Source organism: Urocampus carinirostris, chromosome 4 (assembly GCF_059441175.1).
Source record: "Urocampus carinirostris isolate Australia breed hairy pipefish chromosome 4, RoL_Ucar_1.0, whole genome shotgun sequence".
Classification (NCBI taxonomy): domain Eukaryota; kingdom Metazoa; phylum Chordata; class Actinopteri; order Syngnathiformes; family Syngnathidae; genus Urocampus; species Urocampus carinirostris.
The window spans coordinates 7,011,876-7,039,168 of NC_142352.1; the positions used below are offsets into that span (position 1 = coordinate 7,011,876).

The window sequence follows — 27,293 nt, forward strand, 5'->3', positions numbered from 1 at the left end:
TGTGCTGCCCTTTGAGACTCTTTGTGATTAAGTGCTATACAAATAAACGTGACTTGACTTGAGTAAATTAGCAAACGGAGGGATTATTGCGCATTTCTAGTCAAAGAACACAGTTTTTATGCTACCTGTTGATGGGACAGACAAATCGTGTTTTGCGAACCACGTCTCACATTTAAAACGTCACAGTATGGTTTTCTAAGAGTCAGACTAAATCTCTTTGTCGTCTGGCAGCCTTTGACACGAGCCTATACATGGAAGAGCTCTTTAGCTTTTGGCCGGCTAATCAGTGAAGAATGTTAGTGGCGGTTATCTGTTGGTGCTCAACTGGAGGAAGCAGCCTGCCACTTGGTTTTAAATGGACTTGAAAGACAAGAGATAAATGTGTGAGCTGAGTGACATCTTTATCCAAGTAAGACGGCGGAGGTCTCTTACTAGCCAGGCCCACATCTTAGAAGGGTCATAGTGTGACTGAAGCTTCTATCAGGAACACTAAACTGAAGACCTGCAAAGCACTTTTGAGTGTGGATCTACTGAATTTCTTCTTTGGAAAAAAATGTTTGGTAAGATATTGCAGAATAGGGTTGTTTTTAATTGCGTTTCACTTACTGGGAGTAGCTGAAACTCAAGGAGCGGTGGCTGGATCAAGAGAACCCTTGCCCGGAGAGCGTCATGACGGAGTGGACCTTACTGAAACGTCTCCTGGATGCGGTCCACCAACACTCCACCATGATCGGGCGTCTCTGGCTCACGGTGATGGTCATTTTCCGACTTCTGGTCATCGCCGTGGCGACCGAAGACGTTTACACCGACGAGCAAGAGATGTTCGTGTGTAACACTCTGCAGCCGGGTTGTGTGACCGTCTGCTATGATGCCTTCACGCCCATTTCCCAACCTCGCTTCTGGGTCTTTCACATCATCAGCGTCTCCACGCCCTCCCTCTTTTTTATCATTTACACGTGGCACAATTTAGACAAAGTCCCTCAAAAGACGATCCAGCAGGCGGAAAAAGCTTTCTCGGGGCAGGTATGCCCGGATGGCGGCTGTGATGGGCAGGTATGTGACACAGACAGCTGCTCCATCTGCTCCCACAGGCGTGGAGATCATGGTCCAGTGGATGTCCTTCATGATATAACCACGCAGAGACTACGGTGTGTAAACCCCCAAAACATGGCGGCTCAGGTTTTCAACAACAGAGACGGATCTGCGGAAGCTCAGGCTGTACCATTGGGAGTCCTTTCAAAATGTTATGTCCTCCATGTGTGCCTGAGAACCGTTCTAGAGGTGGGCTTTGTGGTGGCCCAGTGGAAGCTTTTTGGCTTTCAGGTGCCGGTCCATTATCTGTGCACCTCCGACCCATGCCGCCAGCCAGTAGACTGCTACATTTCCAGACCTACTGAGAAGACGATCTTCTTACAGTTTATGTTCTGTGTGGGAGTTTTCTGCATTTTGCTCAACCTGCTTGAGCTCACCCACCTGGGGTGGAAGAAGATCCGACAAGCGGTGAAGAAGAGAGAAGAGGAGTCTTGTGGTCATTGCCCAGAAACCAGGGGATTTAAGATCTCCTCAACTGACACACCTTCCTTTGCGTCGTCTTGTGTCTACAAGGATGCGCCAAGTACTGTTTCACTTCCTACTTTGGACTTGGTCATGGGTCACCAACCAGAAAACTTATGCATGGTCAATTTCGGCAAAATGAGAAAGGCGAAAGGGCTTCGGGAATTAGAACTTGTGCATCCAAACAGGACAGAAAAAAGCAAGAAGGTAAAACGGGCCTCAAAGCAGAGGGGCACAGAAGTTTGGATCTAGCTGGGATTGTCAGAGACTGGTCAATTGGACACGTTGATTTTGGGAGATGTTGATGTTTTAAGTGAGTTATAAGACATTGTGGGAGCCTTAGTGCCTAATTATTGTTACATACTGTAGAAATTGCAGGCCAGAGTTTAAAACATTTTAAACCTGTCTTCTTAACGCAATTACTTAAGATCATCAGATCAGATTTTTTCATAAATCACAGTTTCAAAACAAAGTGCAAGCAAAGTTCTTTGGTAAAAATGTCACAAAATACTGCAAATGAGGATACTGACATATTTACCTTTGGTGGGCAGACGGGAGTGTGCTGTGTGCATGGCTCAGTTTACCCAATCAAATTGCTCTGTGTACTTGGCTGGCATTTTGGGGAGTTAACATTTACAGTTTGTTTTGCGGGTTTTAATTGTTAAAACTGTGCCCTTTAGATACTTGACTTGAATGTCATAAATATTGAGTAAGCCACCTATTGAGTGTTATGGGAAATTATTTTGGTGAATTTCTTCATGAGACTGAACCAAGTCCACTGATTATCAATCATGTTGAGGTCAAGAGACTTATGGATTGATTAGGCCAGGGGTTGGTAGGCCAAAATATAGAAAAACTATTTGGCAAAAAAAAAACAAAAAAAAACAACAACAACAAAACATATTTGGAGCCGAAAAATATTAAAAGACTTATTAATGCCTTACAAGGAACGCAACACATACTGTAACAGTTATCGCTTGCTGCTGCGATTGTCTGGTAGGCCATTCTCCCTGCATAGATTAGTGAACTCAGACTAAATGTAGCATCTTTTTCCAACTTTGACCAAACTTGGATAAGAAAAATGTGCAATTAGAACCATACACAGGGTAGGATATCTGGATCATACTAATAATTTATTCCTACAATCCAAATTATTAAAATTGGATGATTTAGAAAGATTTTTACTTCACAACTGCAATTTAAGGTCAACAAAAACACAGTGCCAGAAAACATCCAAAAATTATTCATTAGGCAAGAAGGAAATTATAAATTAAGGGGCTGTAGTAAATTCATAATCCCTAAGGTGAGAACCACCAGGAAAAGTATGTGTGTGTCTGTGTGTGGAGTCAAACTTTGGAACAATTTACAAGACGGGATCAAAACAATGTCCGACTATTCACGTGTTCAAATATAAATACAAAAAAACATGACTGGCAGAATACAGAGATGAAGAAAATGGTGTATGAGTGATACTTAAGATTGGAAATACTGTGTTTACAACTTTAGTTAACCTTGTTGTTATTGCTACTATTATTATATCAAAACTGTTATTATTGCTATTGTTGTTATTATCATTGGTGTCACAAGGATATTTAGTGACTAGTAGGATTATAACGTAAATAGATGGGTACTACAATGATTTGTGTATAAAATATGTGACTATTGTTATAATTACTGATATCTGACCTATGTATTATGTATATTCGTGAGATTTTGTTATATTAGACACAAGAGGAGCTATCTGTAAAATATAATTACCAGGGAAGGTAAGCACAGTGGCAATGAGTTGTGCTTGCGAGATGCTAACAAGTGATGCTAGTGTCCAAATGCTAATAGCTAAATGTTAAAAAAAATTATGCTAACGGATAAATTTGAACATTTATATGTCAACAACCTTTGCTAACGGCTACATCCTAGCAAGTTATGTTAACGGCTGATTGCTAACTGCTACTGCTAAAAAGTTATGCTAACGACTACATGCTAGATTACAGACCTGGGCACTCCGGTCCTGGAGGGCCATACGTCCTGCCAGATTTTGTAGTTTGCTCTTCTTTAACTCAGATGATACAAATTATAACCTCGTTAGCAAGCTAGCAAGTGCTCGTTAACGATACTGGTGATTGGAATCACCTGTATTGGATCGGAGAAACCTCAAAAATCATGCAGGACCGGAGCGCCCAGGTCTGTGCTAGAAGCTGCACGCCAACAAATTATGCTAACGAGTTAAGGCAACAGCTAAATACTAACGGTAACATGCTAACGTATTAGGCTAACAGCTAAATCCTAACTGCTTCATTCTAACAAACTGTGCTAAAAATTATGCTAACATCAACATGCTAACGCATTAATGCAAACAAGTCATGCTAAAGAGTCATGCTAACATTCAGATGCTAACGACTCATCCACTCGTTAGCACTCACCATAAACCCATGGTTAAATTTAATGTGGGTCAACCAAGTTTAAAATGACAAATATATCTCTCTGAGTTGATAACTTTATGCTAACATTTAAATGCAAACAACTCAACGCTACCGGTTCTCAACCATCATCTTCCAGATCCATCACAACTCTCACAATTGCCTCGGGAATTCTCTATTTGAGTGATTGTTTTTTGTCCTGTTTTTATTTTCTAATGTTCGAAATAAAGTTTGCATTCATTCATTCATTCGTTCAAATCTGGCATCTAAATGGCACAATGGGGTAATGGTCTTCTTTTTGTTTAAAACAAAACTAGTATCCCTGAAGAACACAGGACCCAAACGCAAGACGTTAGGCAGTCACTGCATAAAGGATTTAATGATTTTTTTGTAGTCACCATGAGAACTTTGACTATTTACATGTGTTGCATAAAAAGTAGATTTTGGCATGAACTACAATATTTTTGTCAAAATCCTACAAGGAGCAAATGCACGATACATTCATTAGCTGTCGAAAGAATACAGGAGAGAAGCCTTTTGATGATAGGGAGCATGGTTTTGGCGACAGTTAAGAAAAATGAAAAGTTTTATTCTTCTGGTGAGCTGACATGATGTTAATGTCAAGGGTTTAATACCCAAATGTCAGATGTAAAAATAAAATAAAGAAAGTTTAAAAAGTACTTATATAAATATCTATATGTGTGTTAATCCTCCTCCATTCTGATTCCCTAGTATAAAAAAGTGCCAAAATCGCCTTTACCGTTGCGCTTGAACTGGTTTCCCTCAATGGAGATGAAAATCTTGTGAGCGGTCAAGTCTTCCAAGCTAATGGCGCAGGATGTGTGCTTGTTAACGCTAAGCTGACGACTGAACTGCCAATTCCTTGCGGAGTTTGTGTTTTGGGCTGTATGTGTGTTTTCTGCCAATTTGAGTGGATCGCCTTCTGAACTGCTCGTAATCTGGTTTGGAGTTGCAACCTGGCCTGGGACTATTTCCTGTTGTCCTTCAAATACATGCTCGGCACCTTGGAGTTGGTCATCTAAAAAGAAATGGTTTTATTTATGAATATGACATTTTTTGAAGACTTGGTGTTTAAAAAAACATAGAAATCAAAGAGGAGTTCTTTACCTTTAAGAGCACCTTTATGAAGATGAACGTTGCGGTCTTTAGCCTGGGCGGGTTTCACAAGAATCACCCCGTAGCCTTCGTTGTTATGAATCACATTGTTATTCATTGTGATAGTAGGGATCACTTCCGGTTTAAGCGAGTCCTGTAAATCAGGAAAATAAGCAGATTATTTGCAGGAATTAGCACTTCAACAGTGTTTATTTTACCTCTGAAAAGTGATGAGTCCCGGGGACTCGCATGCTCAAAAATCTATGGGTCCTGTCAAAGTTAAAACTTATATAAACTCTATGTTGGCAAAATTACTCAAATAAAAACAAGCATTAAGGTATTTAAAATTCCCAAGCGGAGAGCACTGTCCGGTGGCCCACTCCGGGCGAGTGCCTCGGCCGAACTCCCTGCTCCCGTGTGAGAAGCTAACTTTATTCACACAGGAAACAGAAAAATACACCGGAAATGCGACTGATAAACGTACAAGAGATGCAATTAGACTGATTATTGAAACGTTACTTCATGTGTGTGTGTGTGTGAAAGATTGTTTTCATATTTAGGAATATAAAAACAAGTTATATTCACACAGTGAATTAGTCCCAACAGAGATCTATGGGTCCCCAAAATTTAGTGTTATCCAGGTTGAAATTGTAAATTGGTGACAAATATATAATACAAATCTATATATTCATTCAGTTTTAATCATCAAATTATGAATTCATTTTCTGCATCAAATTACTGTTGGTAATATACCGATTAAAGGGATAACCACAAACCTGTCTTTTTTTCATTTTCTCCTTTTATACTTCCTTTTTTTCTTAACTTCTTTATACAATATAGTAATTCGTAATCCAGCACCCCCGCGACCCTACTGAGGATAAGCGGTGCAGCTAATGAGATGAGATGAGATAATGCATCAAAGCAAGTGAGCCGTTTGAGAGCCGGCTCTCTTGAATGAGTTGAGCCAAAAAAGCCGGTTCTCTAAAAATTGGAGTTTGAACGCCGGTAATGCGTGAGTGCCTACGCTAGGGTACCATGCTGAGCGGCATACGGGTGTTTTAGCCCCTTATTATGCCTCCGAAGAAAGTCAGAGCAAGCAGCAAAGTTGCTACAGGTGAAAAAAGAAAAGTAGTGCGTACAACTATTGCATTTAAGAAAGAAATAATAGCAAAATATGAAGGAGGTGTGCGAGCGCCTTGCCTTCTGCTGACCACCACAAAGGTAAGAAATCCTATTCATAATGCTTTTCTTTATCATTTTTTTTTTAATTTTTACACGTTCATGTTAGCGTAATCTTTCGTACGGAAGATTACGATAACGCGAACGTACGATTAGCCTGGGTTAGCTTTAAGTTTACGTTAAACATTCAGGGTGTTGGAACGGAGCCCCCTTCCAATGAACCGCACACCACATGTTGTGGAGACCCGGGTGCTAAATGACTTGTAAACGATCTGATTTTTTTATTTTTACACGTTCATGTTAGCGTAATCTTTCGTACGGAAGATTACGATAACGCGAACCTACGATTAGCCCGGGTTAGTTTTATGTTTACGTTAAACATTCAAGGTAAACATTCAGGGTGTTGGAACGGATTAAAACGATTGACATTATTTTTAATGGGAAAAATGATTTCGGTGATCGAACAAATCAGTTTTCGAACAGGGTTCTGGAACGAATTATGGTCTAGAACCGAAGTTCCACTGTAATTGTTTCTCCCACCGCGCCTATATGCTTTTATCTTACTTTATGCTTTTATCTTTCTGTTTCAGGACGCACAATACATTATGAAGCAGAAAAGGGTGTAGGTGGGGTGGAGAGTAATTTCATGCTTGTCCCTGCAGCTTTTTGTTCGTGTAGCATGGAAGTATTTTAGAAAAATAGTATTCTATAAAATAAAACAATAAAAAACAAGTGTTTTTTCCCTTTGTTTACCTGCACACTTCGTCAAACTCATATGGGCTGCAATAACATAAACTTTCAGTCCTTTATTTATTGTGTGACCTGAGGTCCACAAGTTCAAGAACCCTGGTAAAAAAGCCTGTTTACCTACCATTGGTTCATTCATCTTAATGAGAATCCCGTCCTTACAATGGTGGATGCCATTGCCAACCAGAGTGCACATGCTGCCAGGATAAATCTCAATACCAGCCCCCTGCATAGATTTACACAACAAGGCATGCGTTATTTTTATTACATAAAATCCTATTTAAACTCATATGAAATCATTTCGCTTTTCCTAATTTAGATATTCAAAAACCAGGGTTGCACAATATGTTTTCCCTACATTGAAATCTTGTTTCTAGAGACCAACTTTGTGTTACATTTTTTACAAAAATAAAAACAGAGGAATAAATCAATTATTTCCAAGTGTAACTTTTTCATTTTCAGGTTTCTCTCAAAACCATCATGTCAACAAAACCCACAAAAGCAGCAAAAAGCTGAAGATTGAGTATATCGCCAACAAAGTTGGACTTCTCCATGTGCTAAACTTACTCTGGAGCCACATGCGGGTCTATGGTTCACCCTAGTGGCTCCTGTCTCTCCTAAAATGTTTGATAATGGAAAAATATATGGTTTCTATCGGACAGAACTGGACAGTAAATGTAGTTTTCCATAACGTCCTCATGATGGGGGCAAAGGGTCATGTAAATAGGATCATGTTCTTAATACAGTTGAGTAATAAAACTGCTTGATTGTTTTAGAATATTATAACTTGACAGTACATAAATTATTCATAAAACCATGCTTACAGTACTTTTATTTGTTAAACACATACTTGAGCCTGTAAATAGGGTTTGTTCGGTAAAACATACATGTAAAAAAATTAAATAAATACAAAAAGGTTTCTAATATACAGGTTTAGTCTATGGCGAGACGCTTTTTGAACGCACACCCTGGCAAAAACGAGAGATTACTGTACTCACTAAAGTTTAGAAGCTGATACTATCACAACAATGCTTCTCAAGCGCACGTTGCGGAGTAGAAAATCAAAACGTCATAATGTGGTACATAAATATCGGAATTTTAAAAACAAGGAGTGTGGACTGATTGATTATTATAGCGCAGCTCGGAGTGACCGATTATCAGGTCAATTTTTTTGCTATCTGGACAATAACCGTGAGGTCATAGTTAGGAGCCTGGCAAATATCAACCTGATGATTGTACATTAGGGTGGTCCTTAATGGGGGTCGAATTTTTTTTTTTTGAAATATTGGGCTCTGACCCCCCGCATATGTTCTTATATCGATAAAAACACACTGTGTGCAATTTTGAACAATTTGGATAATATTTAGAGGTAGCTCAACGACTTTGAAATTTCCCAAAATGGTAAAATTTTGGCAATTTTCGAGAAAAAACGGAAATCTTAACCCTATGTGTACGGCGTTTTAGAACATCCAATTTCAGTCCATTGCTTATAATTGTAACACAAGAAAAGTTACAAGTAACTTTGTACACTAGGTCTGATATAATGTGCGAAAAATCCTTATTTTTCATACCAAAATTTCAGAGGCCTTGAGCGACCTCTAAATATCCTTTGATTTTGATGAAACTTTGCCTAATTACGTTTTGTATATATTGGAACATATTCAACGGGTCAGAGCATGAAATTTTAAAAGTCGAAAAATAAGGACCACCCTATTGTACATCCCTAGTAAAAGGGTATGGCTTTTGTTTTGCTATACCAGTTAAAATGTTACCAACTTTACCATGGATGAACACAGCACATAGATTCTCATATAGGGCCAAATACCTTGGATCCATAGAGATCACATCTATTCATCGTAAGTTGGCCAGATGTTTGGACGACCACTCCCGTGGTCTCACACTGAAGCACACAATTCTCCATGGACATACTTCCCTCTCTGACACCTGGTCAACCAAACAGGTAACAGATTAGAAGTAATATTGGGCCTGATAACAATAATACAGCCCGACCCCACCTGCAAGTATTCACACCTAACCCGACCCAACTAACATGGACCGCGCCCGAAACAAACCAGAAAATTAACCCCTTAACATTTCGGCACATTGGTAAACAATGTTACAGTCTATATGTGTAACTGGAGTGCCACGTCCATATTTGTTGTCACAATATGTTCAACTCATCTTGTAACAATGATAAGCAAGGTATATTCTATTCTATTGTCGTGTCTTCACAAGGTAAATACAGCGAATCCAACAGTGTAAAATATTTACCCCAAATCACACTATAATGCCGACAAAAAAATCCACCCGAAAGCATTTTAGCAATGTTTAGCCAGCTTCGTTGTACCCCTCTGTTTGGCTTCATACGTCCGTTTTATAATAAACAGACTCGTCAAACGACTTCCGATACAACCATTATCCTTAAAACATTCTGATTGACATTATTTTTGTCCAATTGCAAGCTTTTTTTCACGGTCCATAGCCTGTGACAACGTTTGAGGGCCTGTATTGAAAATAAGGTCACTACTAATTTAGCTTCAAAAGTCCTTAGCCAATAGGGACTGATTCAAATGTGGATTGACACATTGGCTAGCCAATTAATTCCCAGAGTAAATATGTACACATTTACTGCGTGTATTCAAATCAGGGCTGAAGGTAATCGTGTGCAAAGCTAATCCCGATTCGTTTTTAGCACCGTTATTACCCGCGAGTGTGCAAAATCATGGATTTACATTTAGAAAGAGAAGTCAAACTTTTAAAAATTGGCCGAAGTGAAATACACGAAGTTTTAAGGGCTGTCTCCAAAATGGCCACTTTTGGAAACGCCTAGACCTACCATTAGAAAAATGTGTCAAATTTGACAAGGTACCAGGTAAGGCTGCAAGCTATTGTCTCACCTGTTTTTCAGCTAAGATACCCATTCTACACTCTTTTGCAGGCATTTGATTGCAAAAAGAAATCCAGGCGAGGATAAAATGCTTCTATTTCGGTGTGTTCCGACCCGCAGAACTCAATGTTAGTAAAACTGTTGTAGAAAATAAACTTGCATTTGTAGAATAGATTTGCATACATTTAGAAAGAAATGTAGAAAGACTTGCTTACAGTTGGGAGAAATGTTGTTTACATCTCGCGAAGGTCTCGGTGGACGAATTAGTATAAACAACCCTCCTCAAGGGAGGACGAGATAACGGCAAAGGGCAAGGTGACATAAACTGGCATAAACTTAAAAACACTTCCAAATAAGGACGGAACCCTGGGCATGTACGCCTTCAGGCGTGAAAAGGGACGGGGCCAAACCGGGTACACGTGCTATGTTGAAAACTATAAAGACACACGCACATCTTTGATTCGCTGAGTCTCCTGTTGAAATTGTGTATCAATAAAAAGAACTCCCTCTTATGTCGGACCAATTAACTTCATTTTGCAGGAACAGCCCGGAAAAAAACAGACATTTTCATATTCTATTCTTTTTTTTCAGTAAAATTTAATAGCCTGCAATTTCTGGTATCACTTTATCACCGTTGTATTTTGGGCAGAAAAAACCCTATGATTCCTTAAGGTTTAAAAAAAATACTTCCCTGTATTTACTTGACCTGGAAACAATTTCCTGTACTTACAACAATTTGACTTTAATTGTTAAATGAATAGTAATAGGAATTAAATTGGAGGTTTGAGTATTAAAAACACTCAGATGGGTGCATATTAATGCAGTCCCACTCAGATCTCTTTGTGTCAAAAGTTAAACCTTAACTCCAACTTCAACTTTTCTAGATGTAGTCATTACTTTCAATTACTAAAGGATTGTATGTTCTCAGGCTTTGTGTTTTCAAACTAATCACTTACATAAAATTCCGTCAATTGCGTCAGACTGAATGAATTTAATGTTGGCCATTTTGACATCAGCTCCAGTGGACACAACGAAGGAATCTCCAGTGTACTTCTTCACAATCACCACTTCATCAGGAGGTCCAAATCCTAGGAGGTAATACAAAAAGTTAACGTAGCAGTTAGAGCTTTTATTAAACTACAGTATGTATGCAAATACAATACATCTGGAAAGTAGCCAACGGAATATATTGGATATAGTGTATGTACCTTTTCTCAAGCTACAACCCCAATACCAAATTGCTGTTGGAATTATATACATATATTTATCCTACAGTTGACATTAATATGTTATAAGTGTTCTCGACCCTTTTTGTAGAGTTTTCAGTTTGTAAGCTGTTCTTCAAGGCCATGAGTTGTTTCTGTGCAGTCTGTCTCACATACCAGTGGGTGCACCCTGACCTGGAATATGCAATAACTCAAGTTGTTTTTAAGAAGAAAGGAGGACAGAGGCCAGCTGTCATCATCGGGTGGAAAGCAGGCCGTGCGAAAGAAGATTAATTAACTCCGCGTAGCAACAGTGCGAACCTTAAGAAGGGAGGGATCGGAGATTTCTTTAGAGTGAGCGAGGAGATTTGTAACAGCCCGGTCTCCGCCGCTCTCATTATAATGATTAATAAAATAACCAATTCTCAATGACCGATTCTCTATGTCTTCTTTTATTTCAGAGCGTTTTATTAAAAATGTTGGGGACTTAAACCTAACAATTGCCGTTTTAAAAAGTCCTTTGAAAATGGATTTTTTTGCACCGCTTATCCTAGGGATTGGAGGGGTTGCTGGAACCCTATTTTTGGTGGGCAAGGGAGACATAGACATACCACCATTCACAGGCTCAATTATACCTAGCGACAATTTGGAACCGCCAATCGACCTGACATGTAGTGCCCGGAGGAAACTCACGGAGGCTCGGGGGAGAACATGCAAACTCCGAACGTGGGAGTCCGGTGGCTGGATTTGTACCCTGAAGCCCCACGCTGACAGACTGAAGAGATCTTTTCTTCCTCATGCCATGAGGCTCTTTAACTCTACCCGGCAGAGTAAAAGCCCACATTAAACCACACCCCCTACATTGCATATTACCGAATTTTATTGCAATATGTATTCTGTGTAGCACTATTTAGATATTCTATATAACACGCTACAGTGGGCATTTGCACGTCACACTGGGTATTTGTATATTGTATTCTCTAACCACTCAGCCCTTGATTAAATAATAACCAGGACATGTAAAACAGCATTCGTCAAAAGCATGGTAAACCAGAGTTTAATTAAAACAAAATAGGTGCCTTCTTTACTCATACTATGTAGAATAAAAAAATGTGTGTAGGTTTGAAAAGTAAATGCTTTATCCAGGATAACATTTGCTAGTGTAGTGCGGCAATATTATCAATTCAGTACAAATGACCAAGACAATCAGATTAGAGCCGGAATAAGCAAGACGAGATCGGTCTAACGAACAACAAATTCCCACGAAAATTGTTATACTGTTCCACATAGACGAATTGAAATTGTCAAAAAAAGAAAAATGTATAAAACGTATAAGTTGTCATATGTTATTGTAACACGCAACTTAGTATTAATGGGAACTTTGGGTACTTTCAGAGCTGGCCGGCTCTTTCAGCTCGGCTCATTAGGAAGTGCCGGCTTTTTGGCTCCCAAATGGCTCTTCATATTTTTAAGTGCTTTAACCTTATATTACTTATAATAATGTAACATTATGCATGAAATTATTTAATAAAAATGTATTATACTACTATATTATTCCAACCTTTTTTTCACTCTATAGTTATCATTTAACTGTTTTATACTGAGCATTTTAAAGTCAAACACAGAATCCAAAAAAAACAAACTAGATATTAGATATTAACTCTTCTAGCTATAAGAAACTTTAAAAAAGTAACTATTTTCAATTCAACGTTAAACCAATGCGGACCGAAACTACACAGAGCCTCTAAAAACCCAAATACAGGGAACACATAGAGAGTGGTGAGGACATCCTATACAGCTCCTTAATATGGTGGGTAAACAATTCTCAATAATAATTACATTCTAAAAAAAAAAGATTGACATTTTCCCATTAACGTTGGTGTATGCAACTTCAAAATATTCTACTTGCTGACGCCATTGTCTGGCTGAAATCATCATTGCAGGCGCAAGTACCGTATTTTCCGCACTATAAGGCGCACCTAAAAGTCTTAATTTTTCTCAAAAGCTGACCATGCGCCTTATAATACAGTGCGCCTTATATATGGCTCAATATTAAATTCGCAAGGTCTCGCAACTTACGCAACAGCCGCCGACTCGATTTTCCCCCGAAGGCGAAGTCGTTCGCGGTGTATGCCGGGATTTATATACCGGCGTTTCATTGGCTAACCAATGTGTCAATCATCATTTGAATTGATCGCTATTGGCTAAAGTTATTCGGAGCCTCGGATAGGCTAGAGGGCCAAAACAAACCCTGCAAATGGCCGAAAAAGATGTGTCAATCATCTGTTAAATTGATCGCTATTGGCTGAAGTTATTCGGAGCCTCGGATTGGCTAGAGGGCCAAAACAATCCCTGCAATTGGCCGAAAAAGATGTGTCAATCATCTGTTAAATCGATCGCTATTGGCTGAAGTTATTCGGAGCCTTGGATACGCTAGAGGGCCAAAACAAACCCTGCAATTGGCCGAAAAAGATGACTGAATAGCAAGCTTGCTTAACTACGCCATAAAGAAACATGTTGCATTAGTCTGTATTTGTAAATATTTTACTCTCCTGGATTTACTTCAGTCACGGTTGTAAGAAGACCATGATTGCGTATCATTATTGAACGTGAGAACTTAGGTGAGTTATGGGGCTTTATATTTTCCCGGTATCTTGCTTTAGAACGATTTTGATGTTGCTGTGATGAGTTGAGTGAATTCAACTCAATTCCAAGTGTTTATTGTCATATGCACAGTAAAGTTGCGAGCGAAAAAGAAAACAGAAACTAAGGAATGGTTGGCATTTCTTGAATTCCAAGACTTTAACCTTCCGAATGATATTTGAAATGACGCATTTAAGTGACATCGTACGGACACCGCATCCGCACGTGTCTACGACACGTATTTGCTTCTTTGCAAGCTTTGGAAATGTTAAGGGGGTAATCAGTTGGACTGAATCATCTGACTGTTTTGTCGACGTTCCCATTGTAGCGCCTTATAATCCGGTGCGCCTTATCTATGGAAGATATAGGACCAAAACCTATTTTTTGGGGGTGCGCCCTATAGTGCCGAAAATACGGTACGTGAAAATCTTAGATGCACTCAAATAGACTTATCCTTTTTTTATCTTTTTGGGGATTTGGGTTGGCATTTGGGCTGTATTTAAAACTGTCCTTTTACACTTTCACCAATTTCATCCTGGAATAAAGGAAAAAACAAGACCACTTGCAGGATATCACTTCTTTCCTTTAGCATAATGCGCTTCGTGGTCAGAACACAGATGATAAAAGCATTATAAAAGCCGATAGGCGCAATGGGAAAATAAATATATAAAGGGTCTTTGAACTCAATTGGGCACTATTAACACATAATCTATTGTGAAACTGTGCTCTTTAAATACTAGACCAGACGGGCTACTTTGCAATCATTCCGTTGGATTTTTACGATTCAGATTCCTTAATGGGCAACTTGCAAACTCGGTCAAAATTTGAATAGGCAAATATTTATCTCCAAGCCCATCCTTCTCCAGGCCAACATAATCTTTTAGAGAGAGAGAGAAAGGTTGAAGAAGATTGAAGTGCTATTTTGAGCTCTAGCCGCTAGGGGGCAGTGTTACTCAGAGAACCAGAGGCAGCAGTTTTTAACTCATCAAAGAGGTTAAGAGGAAGGACTCTAATTCCAGCTTGAAAGTTTGAGCCTATACTGCACACTCTAGTCCAGGGGTGTCAAACACATTTTAGCTGAGGGCCACATGCTAGAAAATAAATGTCACGGAGGCCACCCTGGTAGATTTAAGAGAAAGAGAGAGGGAGACAAAGAGAAAGATAAAGAAAACAAGGGAGATAACGTAAGAGTGAGAGATATAGAAGGAAAGTGAAAGAAAAGGGGAGTGGTATAGAGAGAGCATAATATATAAAAAGAGGGTAAGAGAAAGAAACAAAGAAAAATTAGAAGTGAAAGGGAGAGTCAAAGAGAGATAGAGAGGAAAAAGAGTGAGTGTGGAAAAATAAAGGGGAAGCGTGAGAGTGAAAGAAATGGTAAGAAAGAGAAAATAAAAGAGAGAAAGAAAAAATAAGATATAAGTACTGAAATAATAAAAAAGAGAGAGAGATAGAGATAGACAGAGCCTGAAAGAGATAGAGCTTTAGTTTCTTTAACAGTCCCGTCTGGTTTTGGCGACACCTGGCGGACATATTCAAAATCCTAGGCGGGCCTCTGCTGTGCTCTAGTTAGTGTTTGGGCGGATCGATTCAAATATCGGCATTATCGATACTGAGACGATACTTGCATCGAAACAAGACTATACTACTGCTACGATACCAAACTGTATGTAACATCCTACATTTCTTGTGTAAATATTTTGTAAATTATAACTATAACCTTATCCTCCTTGTTTTATAACCTTATCTTCTCTGTTCCTTTATCTTCTTGGGTTTTTTACCTCACTGTGAATGTGTGAAACTGGAGTGTCATGCCCAATTTCGTTGTCAAAATATGATAACCCGTTTTGTAACAATGGCAATAAAGGTATATTCTATTCTATTCTATTTTATTGTTCGAGGTTCGATACTGTGATCCCATAACAACGCTTACTTTGATAGCAACGCTTGTGAGTTGGCAGGTTATACAAACATAACCTTCAAATTTCATGCAATTGTTAACATTTTATTCGCGTTACCGATTTTATTTTCAAAATATTTAGCAATGGAAGTTATTATCTCATCTCATCTCATCAGCTGCACCGCTTATCCTCAGTAGGGTCGCGGGGGTGCTGGAGCCCATTCCGGCAATCATCGGGCAGTGGGCAGGGGACACCCTGAACTGGTTGCCAGCCAATTGCAGGTTAACACATAATAATAAACAAAATATTTAATTTAGACTTTTTAAAGGACACCCAAAACAACACACCCCGCCTATGGAAGGGAATTAATTTGGAATGTTGCAAACAAAAAACTTGGAATCCAAATTCAATTATGTGAAGCTTTCCATTCATTATATTTAATTATTTTGTAGTAGATGAGTAAGACTCACAACCTTGTTCCCCAAGGAAATTGTATTGCATGCAAATTATGAAACTCGAATTTAATAAATACAGAAAAAGTGAGGATCATTTGATAGTTTCCAAATCCATTGTATATATATATTATCCCAAATCGTATAACACAGATTGCATACCCTCTATAGTGATCGAGTCTGGGAGCAGGATTGAGCTGGTAACATTGTACACTCCAGGGAGAACGAAGACCATGTCTCCTTGATGACATTCATCAACTGCAGAAACCGGGTCTCTGTGGAACTACACAAACAAAAACATGATTGAAAATAGTAATCCCAAGCCTCCTCTTGGTGTTTGTAACTGAATACAAACTACTGCGTTTAACATTGTTAAAATTGTATACAATTTAGGTACTTCAACAGTATTACGAAGTAGATCCTCCATAACTGTATTGCCAACATAATGTTCTCACCATACGTAATTATGTTGATTGGAGGGACATTCCCAAGTACAGAACATTATGCAAATTCCTCACTTCTTTGGCTTTCTAACAAGATTAGCATTTCAAACACCGTCACCCGATACTGAGAGTATCCGATATATAAGACCACATCAATAGGGGCATGTCACACAGGTAAGACAGGGAAAATTAATTTAAGAATTATCAACCAAATTTAAGACCTTTGCTTTTCAAGGCCTTAGTTTGTGGTTATTAACTTCAACACTTTTTCAAATTTTTGAGACCCTGCGGGACCCCCGAATCAACACTCACAAAAATAATACCGTCACAGAGCTATGAGCGTACCTGGACAGAAGTATCCTCCGAAGAAAAGTGACTTAGGAGCTTGTCATTTAGTAGCGAGTGCAGCTGATTTGTCGTGCAGGAGGATGTGACCACATGTGCAACTTTAGCACCAGACTCCCTTAGACCGCGGCTTTGGATAAACTGATGTCTAGGATTACCTTTATAGCCAAGCACGTATCTGGAAGGTAAAGATAGGTGTCGGAATTAAAGAGGACATATAATGGACATACTAGAAAATAACACACCGTAAATTCCGGGCTATAGAGCGCACCTGATTATAAGCCGAAACCACCACATTTTAAGAGGATAACCGCTTTTGTACTTACACAAGCTGCACCTGTACATAAGCCGCATGCGCCCACATTAAAACATGTAACACAATCATAAAATTAACCCTAACCCGACTCGCGATTGTAACTGAATATAAAGTACCCAGTCAAAAAACCACAGCCGGCAAAGTGAACGGAAATTGATACCGGTACTTAAGGTTTGATGCAGACCTGCAGAGTCCGGGTCCGCTTGAAAATAATCCAAGTAAAAAAAATGTATATTTCCAAAGGTAAGGGTGGGAAAAATATAAATCCACTGTTGTCCGCCGCGTCCACAAACACGTCTCACCTGTACTCCACTTCCCGTCAGCCCCCGTTTTTGATTCGCCCATGGAAAACATATCAGAATAAGTCTCTAAAATAAATACATTACAAAAATATACAGTTGCAAATACATATTATACATGGTTACACATATTTACAAAGAAAGACGGAACGCCGAGAGAGTTTTCAAAGCTTTAATCATATTATAACTTTCATCCCAAACCGTGCCTGTGAAGGGTAGCAAAACGCTACTAGCAACACGCTCGCAACACAGTTAACGGGTCTGTTAAAATATATACGGTACTTGTAGAAATCAAGGTAAACCGTCCTCATCTTCCTCCCCTTAACTGACGTCATCAAAGTCGTCTTCCCCAGTATGGGAAAGAAACTTTGTCATATAGACGTCGTCCCACGCTCCCTTATTCAAAAACACGCTAACAACACACAGGCAAAGCAAAGTTTACGTGCAGTAGCTCTGTTTCCTTCTACATCGGACTGCTCGATTGCATTAAGCTTGAAATCTGCGTCATGTGCCTTTTTTATTGCAATTCACATGGAGAGGATATGTCTACGCTAATTTAAATTGTGCACAAGCTAAAAAGTTGCAGTCTTCCTCGGCGCATATATCCCACCGGTCTAAATCTTACCTTTTGTACTCGAGCGCCGCTGGCGGCCGTTAGAAAAATGACATAAATTGGCCGCATCACCGAATAAGCCGCAGGGTTGAATGTTTGGGAAAAAAGTAGCGGCTTATAGTCCGGAATTTACGGTACTAGAAAATACATGTAACATAAGTCAATTCACTTGCCGTAACAAAGGATTCTCAATCAAGTACAACTTCCGTTTCAATGTTTCCAGCTCTTCGCTGAGTTTCAAACCCTCTACCATGGAAACATTATCCAACTCGGAATCAGAGTCATTGCTGAGGCTGCTGCGCAGTATTGAAAACTCCTGGAAGCACTGGACGCATTTTTCCAATACGAGCTTATATTCTGTCACAAGACCTGCTGGGACTCTCTCTTCTAAGATGTCATAGTATCTGGGGTAAAAGGCACAATTCGTAGGATTTATCTGATAAATATTCAGAAATTTTGTATCGCTACAATGACACACTGAACTTACAGTCTAAGGCGAGGCTCTACACAGCGGACGAAGTAGTCAAAATCATCGTCTTCATCTTCTTCGTCCCAGAGTCTCCAGATATGCTTGTAGAAAAATCTGAAAATATAGAGCAGAGGTTGGGAACCTTGAGCCAAAATAGCAAAATGTTTAGATTTTTTTGAGAGAGAGCCATACAATATATTTAAAGACAAATTCAGCAAAACCCCAGAACCAGCTCTCCAGACAAAATCTAATTTTTCAGCACATTCTATTCAACTGTGACTTTAGACGATTTGATAACCCATCCATCCATTATCTGCACCGATTATCCTCAATAGGGTCGCGGGGGTGCTGGAGCCCATCCCAGCTATCTTCGGGCAGTGGGCAGGGGACACCCTGAACTGGTTGCCAGCCATTCGCACGGCACACAGAGACAGACCGGCCACTTAACCTGACATGCATGTTTTTTTGGAATGTGGGAGCAAACCGTAGTGCCCGCAAGCACGGGGAGAACATGCAAACTCCACACAGGAGGTTCGATCTCATGACCTCAGAACTCTGCTGCACACATGCTAACCACTGCGCCGCCGTGCTGCCGATTTGATAACATTTCTGAAATAAAAATAACGCCGGAGCCTGTGTCCTATATCAACCAATATACCACTTTAAACTTGTCTCCCTGTCGCAGTTGGGACCATTGAGGCTCGCTTTGAGCCTAATTTTGTTTGTAAATAATGCTTTCAAAACAAAGTGCAAGGAGAGTTCTTTTGTAAAAATGTCACAAAAAACTGCAAACGAATAGTTCAACAATGCATTTCCCTTCAGCGCAGTTGGCGCATTTGAAAGAGAGAAAGGGGAGCGTGCTATGAGTGCAGAGATCCATTCAGCCCTCACCCAAGAAATAATGGTCCGTGTTTTTGGTTGTTTACAGTTTGGTTCTGTGGGTTTTCACTATGAGGTGTCTCTACAGTGAACATAGATTGTTTAATGAGCTTTCATATAAAGGATTCCATAGCGACATACAGCCAAAACGGAGTCTGTTGGTGTGACACTTTCTACTTTAAACTAAAGTAAAGACTATACCCTTTATATATTGGACCGAACCATTTTGATACCAGTGATACTTCGGCTATGCTCACACCAAACTCGACTTTGGGCTAATCAGAAATGAAACGCTCCAGGGGAGATTTTCACGAGCAGAATTTAATTTCTGAGCCAAACGTCCTCATAGGTTCCCGACCCCTGACACAGAGTGTGTGAATGATCATAGTTATATTTGAACATTTAAAAGTGGGAACGGGCAGCACGGCGGCGCAGTGGTTAGCGCTTGTGCGGCACAGTTCATGTCATGGGAACCTGTCGTGGGTTCAAATCCAGCTCCAGACTTCCTGAGCGGAGTTTGTATGTTCTCCCCGTGCTAGCGTGGGTTTCCTCCGGGCACTCCGGTTTCCTCCCACGTTCCAAAAACATGCATTTCAGGTGAATTGGCCGGTCCAAATTGTCCCTAGGTGTGAATGAGCGAGAGAGTTGTCTGTCCCCGTGTGCCCTGCGATTGGCTGGCAACTAGTTGAGGGTGTCCCCTGCCCACTGCCCGGAGATGGCTGGGATGGGCTCCAGCCCCCCAGCGACCCTAATGAGGATAAGCGGTATGGCTGATGAGATGAGAAAAGTGGGAACCCAAACTGGAAATGTAGAAAAGTTGAACAACATAAAAGGGCTATTGTCACCATAAAGTGCATTTTACATCTTTACTGATGTCGTAAGAAAATGAATAAAAGTATAAAAATGTAAAAACAAGTGCTCCACTCAATTGTTATTGCAACAAGCTTTTTTCTCATGACACTCTCAGGAATTTTACACTTCAACTCTTAGGGAATGTGAACTTTCAAGAGCAACAAACACCTGCTTCTACGAAAATCTCACAGAATTCCTTCAGGTTTTTTTTAAGATCTAAGAACGCAAGCTAGCAGATTGACTTTTACGGAAATCCTGCTGGCTTTCAGGCCAAGCTGTAGAAATCAAACGCCACTCAACAGGAAATTGGTGGAACTAGATGTAAGCGAAATTGTAATTTCACTATTGTTTGAATGTGCCTTTACATCATTTTATCCTCTTAAGTACCATAACTCCAAAGATTATATCCTGGTGCTGTTAGTATCCTTGCAAAACATGTACCCTCTTGGAGTCCGCCAACTATTAAATCAAAATGGCCTTCACTTTAGTGCAGGGAAGCCTGCTCAAGAGCTTGCCTCCCTTTCCACATTCTTTGACTTTATAAAAAACCCATTGTACCCTTTGTGCTTCAAAAGGTTCACTTTCCTGACTGCTCCTTTATTATGCTCACACGCCATCTAAAGACCAGTATTATTAACTTCATTTAAATATCTGATTTTCTGTCTAAACCAATTTGTTTCTTGTATTCTTGTGATCTTGCTTAAGCCAATCAAAAGTGTTGTTCTATGTCGGAGGTTTTCAATTAATGAGTCTTTGGCCATAGGCAGAGCGTGATTCCTTCCGAGACCTTGGAAGCACGCGCCTCGGATGGAAGGGCTATCAAACACCCAAATTCCAACTCAAGAGTGTGTTCTTTTCTTTATCCTAATACAATCTCAAGTTTAAACCTTGACACGAGGAGCCATACCTGAGATGCTCAATGGCCAAGGCAGTCTGATCATAGTCCCCAGATTCTTCATAGACAACCTTCAGTTCCATGAGGGGGACCTTGTACTGGGTTGCCTCCAACAGCTCTGCTATAGCTTGCTCGTTAATTTCACTTCCTCTGACCTCACACTGCAAAGGAAGCTCTAGCTTCACAAAAGCCTTCAGATCGCTGAAGTCCACATCGCAAACCTGGAATTACATCCATCTATTGGTTAATCTGAACCAACATATTATTACGTGTTATACACAACACATGTGAGCCATTGGGCTAGATATACCGTAAATTCCGGACAATAATCCGCTACTTTTTTCCCTAACTTTCAACCCTGCGGCTTATTCAGTGATGCGGCCAATTTATGTCATTTTTGCTAGCGGCGCTCGAGTGTTGCTACCATTAACTGCCCTGTCAAAGCTAGATTATTATTGTTAAAGCTTTGAAAACTCTCTCGGTGTACAGTCTTTCTTTGTAAATATGTGTAACCCATGTATAATATGTAATTGCAACTGTATATTTTTGTAATGTATTTATTTTAGACACTTATTCTGATATGTTTTGCATGGGTGAACGAAAAATGAGGGGCGGAACAAACGCGGGGTGCCAAGTTTAAGTGGGGACCGCTAAAGGTGAGGGACAGACAAGGAAAGAAGAGGGGGTAAAAAGTTGGTTAAAGAAAAAGGAGTTGCGTGAGTAAATATGTTCATCTGATATATTTTTCCCACCCTTACCTTTGGAAATATACACTTTTTCCCTTGGATTCCTTTCAACGGGACCCGGACTCTGCAGGTCTGCATCAAACCTTAAGTACCGGTATCGTTTTCCGTTCATTTTGCCGGCTGTGATTTTTGGACTGTGGACTTCAATGAAGGACATTTAGTTTCAATCGCGGGACTTGAAGTCGGGTTTGGGTTAATTTTGTGTTTGTGTTACACGTTTAAATGTGGGCGCATGCGGCTTATATACAGATGCGGCTTGTGTATGTACAAAACGGTTTTCCTCTTAAAATGTGGTGGGTGCGGCTTATAATCAGGTGCGCTCTATAGTCCGGAATTTACGGTATATACTGTTAATCAAGAAGAGCTTATGCAAAGCAGATTCATTTTTGGTGTCCACTACAAAATTGGACATCTTTTGGTAAGATAAGGAAGACAGTGGGGTTTTAATTAAACGTTACTTTATAAATTAGACACAAATATTTACCACAAGACAGGAACAGTTGTCAAATAACAATTAAATGCATTTAAGCAATGTAAAGCATCACAATGGGTATGAATGCAATGTAAAATTCAGATCAAATCTCTCACCTCCACTAGAACATCAAATAACTCAGAAGACCACAACGCTTGCCAGTCGCATGGCTCCACCACTTTTTGCAAGTAATCAGCAGTAAAGGACTTAACCTCTGAAGGCTTGCAGTCACCTAAATTTAAAAGGAAAAAATAAAGAAGTGGAAAGGGAAATACAAAAAATGGCTTAAAACAAAAAGTCAGCAAAAGAAAAGCTGTAAGTACAAAAAGGAAAGTTGACTGTGAGGGCTGCCACTTCCAATACAAGTGGAAATCAGAGTAATAAGCAAGTAGGCGCCTTGCATGGCTGACTCCCTATTGGTGTGTGACTGTTTGTGTGAATGGGTAAGTGTAAAGCACATTGTAAAGCGCTTTGGGAAGTCTTCATTGACTTGAAAAGCGCTATATAAATGCAGACCATTTACCATTCACTTGCAATATTAAGACCATAAAAGATGGGGATCTTACAGGACAAATGTTGCATGGCCACAGAGTCATAGTCAAAGCTTGGAATATGAGATTTCTCTATTCCTACTTAGTTTGTGAAATAAAATCCATCCAATATCATTTTTTAGCCATCTCAAAGCAGCCCTTATGCCACCCGCTCTAAGCTAATAAACACCATGGACACCAAAAACTTGCGCCAAACACTGAAAATAAATACGTGAAAGTTGTTCTATGTTTATCAGTTTGTTGGGGGGAAATAACAAAGGTTTGTTTATTTCACTCCACATTGTGAATGTTACCAATAAAAACATAAAATCAATTTTTTTTCTATATATTATTTCGAAATGACCCTTAACTCAAGCAGTTTTTTCGGGCTAAACTTGCATTTGAAGTACATTTTCTAGAACTCGCATTCAGAGTTGTGAGTAAAATGTTACAAAGTAGAGCGCTTACTTTTCTCTGTAACCAGTCTCCGGTCTCCCGAGCTCCAAAATCGGTACAAATTGCAGCAGCGAAATATTCTAGTGTTTTTAAGCCCATAGACAACATGGATATAGAGTGTCTCGAGTAATTGTTCGTTATCAAACTCTCAAGTAGTTGCCACTTACAAATAATTTTAGAATTGATGAATTTTTAGACTATTTTTTTTCCAACTAATCAACGAATCGGATTTCTTTAAAGCATTTTTAATTTTCTCCACTATATTCAAATATGGACGTTCTGGACGGTAAGAAAAATAGTGCTCGAAACAACAAAATATTCTCTCATATAAAACAATAAAAACATACAAGTGTTTGTCAATTAACTTTACAATAAACATAAATATATAGAAATGTATGCTATACACCAGCAAATACATTATTTACTCTTTTCCTATCACATTATCCAAAGATAAATTCATATTTGGAATTATCATATAAAAAAAAGTGTAATACGTTTTAAATTATTTGTTGAATTTTTAATCTACAAATATATACATACTGTACATCAAAGATGTAAACGAACCAATTTTTCAAAATTTTGACAACAAATTTGTTTTTGGGGTTGAATTTTGGATATGATACATTCCCAATATTAAAATGATATATGCTCGATAATTTAGGTAGAGTCAATCATGTCCTCATTAGCTGCACCGCTTATCCTCAGTAGGGTCGCGGGGGTGCTGGAGCCCATCCCAGCAATTATCAGGCAGTGGGCAGGGGACACCCTGAACTGGTTGCCAGCCAATTGCAGGGCACACAGGGACAGACAACTCGCTCGCTCATTCATACCTAGGGACAATTTTGGACCGGCCAGTCCACCTGAAATGCATGTTTTTGGAATGTGGGAGGAAACCGTATTGCCCGGAGGAAACCCACGCAAGCTCGGGGAGAACATACAAACTCCGCACAGGTAGGTTGGTAGCTGGATTTGAACCCACACAGGAGGTTCCCAAGACCTCATAACTGTGCCGCACACGCGCTAACCACTGCGCCGCCGTGCTGCCCCCATGTCCTCAATATCATTTTTTTTCAAAGTTTATCTATTTACTCATTTTCTGATTTTTTTTCCCCCTCTGTACTTCTGTAGCACTGTCCGTCCTCTTGAAAATTGTTAACTTTGTTTCATGATGAAACAGTCAATCACTAACAAGGTAAAATTATCTAATGTTCACTATTTAGGATTAAAAAATTGATCATAAGCTTTCTGAATAAAAACAGTCTTGGCGGCCTTTGCCGGTACTACAAATCCCAGCGTCAGAACTGAATGCTGTGCACTCTTATTTGTATTATTTTAGCATACTTGTTGGCTCATAAATCACTTTATATAAAAAAATCGATTATCTAATAGTGTGCCGTGATCCAATATCTCTTTTTAAAATTGAAAATTTTATAAAACATTTATGAATCATTTTCTGCAAATATTATGTCATTGTCAAGCATCTGTGCTGTAAATACTGGGGGTATTACAAATTATATCTTAATTAAACATCATGTTCAGCGTCATTTTATAACATTTTTGGTTGGTGGTGTGCCTCAATATTTTTCCAGAGTAAAAAAATTTTCCCTGGCTCAAAAAAGGTTGAAAAATAATGCTCTAATAAACTGCCAACGCTTTTAATCATCGATTTGAATCAATTTTATCGATTAGTTGTAACAGCCCTACTCTCATGATCACACAAGAAATATGAATGGTTCCCTGCCAACTTAATTACTTTTTTGAATGAAGTAACAAGTAATGGTAATTCATTTCTTGTTTTTCAGTCACTGCATACATAAATCTACACCAACCTGAAATAGCCCAATGGTACAAGTGCTTACCTAGTATGTAGTCCTGGTAGGCTTTGAATCTTTCATAAAAGAGAAGATGGCTTGTTTGGAACGTTTTGGGCAACTCAGATCTGGTACCGTGAGTGTTTTCCTCTCTCTGAAGCTGCGTGCCTGCCTTGACTGTGTTGGAGTTGTCTGTGCCACAGTCTTCTTTAGTTTTTTTTTGAAGGGAAAATAAAACATCGCAAAAGAGAAGGATAAGGTGTAATAAAGACAAAAGTGACAAATAATAAAATATAACACATACCTTGAGTTATTAGATGAGTATTATATTTAGCATCGGTACTCTCATCGTTTTCGTTGACAGGCGCTTCTAAATATGAAGCGATTTCGTTTTTCTTCTCCTTAACGTTTGTAAATTCACCAGTAGACGCGTCTACATTTATCGGATCCGCCATTGAAAATGTTCACAAAATCAAACGAAACAATTTATATTTGCGCGAAGTTTGGAAGTAGTTTGAAAGATCAACGCCCATAAACAACTTTGAAAAGTGTTTCAAGTTCTTCTTCGTGTTTAAAGGTGGGTGACATCTGTCACTTTGGCGCATTACCGCCCCCTATCATTACGGAAGATTTGGCTTTTTCTTCTATTTCGTGTTTAACAGTGGCCGGCACCATACTTTAAGTGCGTTACCGCCCCCTATCGTCACATAATTTCGTCACCGTTAGACTTCTAATTCTAACAAAAAACTGCAAAAGAACCCCGCGTCTAGATTTATTATTTGGAAGCAAATGTTAGCCTGGAGAGGGTTGTGTGCCACCACGTTGTACTTGCCCAAGACACACCACAGGAAATGGTGCCCCTAGTAATGTCTGAATTAAACTTGTTATTATTTAATATAATATCTACTGCACTGATTGTTGAAACATACCCGAATGCTTGGATGCTTTGTTTTCAGTTGAAGTTGTCTAAAAGGAAAAATGGAGGACGCACTTTGGAATTGAACCTGGTATGAAGCCTAATTCGATGACAGTTTTGCAAGATGATACCGCCTCTTTCCCCTTTTTCTATCTCTCTTGGCCTGGAAAGTGATGGGCACTACCAGGCTGTACTTGCCCAAGACACACCACAGGAAGTGGTGCCCTTACAACCCTGGTGGTTAAGGGGTCTATACACTTATTCTGTCATAAGTGTATAGACTGATGAGTGATGGGTACCCCAAGGCTGTACTTTCCCAAGACACACCACAGGAAATGGTGCCTCTAAGACCCTAGAGGTTAAGGGATTCTTACCAATGTTTTGGCCTGGAGAGGGATGGGCGCTACCAGGCTGTATTTACCCAAGACACACCACAGGTAATGGTGCCCCTAAGAACCTAGTAGTTAAGGGATCCATACACTTATTTTGGCATGGAGAGTGATGGGTTCCCCAAGGCTGTACTTTCCCAAGACCCACCACAGAAAATGGTGCCCCTAAGACCCTAGTGGTTAAGGGATTCTTACCAATATTTTGGCCTGGAGAGGGATGGGCGCTACCAAGCTGTACTTGCCCTAGACACACCACAGGAAATGGTGCCCCTAAGACCTGTGTGGTTAAGGGAATCATACCAATATTTTGGCCCGGAGAGGCATGGGTGACACTAGGCTGTACTTGCCCATGACACACCACAGAAAATGTTGACCCTACGACCCTAGTGGTTAAGGGTTTAACAATACCAATATTTTGGCCTGGAGAGGGATGGGTGCTACCAGGCTGTACTTGCCCAAGACACACCACATGAAATGATGCCCCTATGACCCAAGTGGTTAAGGGATAACAATCCCAATACTTTGGCCTGGAGAGGGATGGGCGCTACCAGGCTGTACTTGCCCCAGACCCACCACAGGAAATGGTGCTGCTATGACCTGTGTGGGTAAGGGATCCAAATCGATATTTTGGCCTGGAGAGGCATGGGTGCCACCAGGCTGTACTTGCCCAAGACACACCACAGGGAATGGTGCCCTTAAGAACCTAGTGGTTAAGGGATCCATATACTTATTTTGTCATGGAGAGTGATGGGTGCCCCAAGGCT

At 39.8% G+C, this 27,293-nt stretch overlaps 2 protein-coding genes across 3 annotated transcripts; one reads left to right on the forward strand and one right to left on the reverse strand.

The window, feature by feature from the left end:
* Positions 1-669: 669 nt before the first annotated feature.
* gjd6 (gap junction protein delta 6) lies at positions 670-1,806 on the forward strand. The gene has a single exon (XM_088333334.1). It carries the CDS (start codon positions 670-672, stop codon positions 1,804-1,806), a length of 1,137 nt encoding a protein of 378 aa, XP_088189460.1.
* Positions 1,807-4,322: 2,516 nt separating this feature from the next.
* shcbp1 (SHC SH2-domain binding protein 1) lies at positions 4,323-25,801 on the reverse strand. 2 transcript variants are annotated; one of them, XM_088333141.1, is made up of 13 exons: positions 25,529-25,801; positions 25,273-25,428; positions 22,544-22,659; positions 21,222-21,430; positions 18,602-18,697; positions 18,288-18,518; positions 16,887-17,064; positions 16,261-16,381; positions 10,857-10,988; positions 8,839-8,957; positions 7,138-7,239; positions 5,100-5,241; positions 4,323-5,010 (listed from the first exon to the last, which is right to left on the reverse strand). In XM_088333141.1, the coding sequence occupies exons 1-13, from the start codon at positions 25,677-25,679 to the stop codon at positions 4,700-4,702; spliced, it is 2,064 nt and encodes a 687-aa protein (XP_088189267.1). In that variant the 5' UTR covers positions 25,680-25,801; the 3' UTR covers positions 4,323-4,699. The 2 variants fall into 2 exon arrangements, with proteins under 2 accessions (XP_088189267.1, XP_088189266.1); XM_088333140.1 differs by having other exon boundaries at positions 25,273-25,431.
* Positions 25,802-27,293: the final 1,492 nt, after the last annotated feature.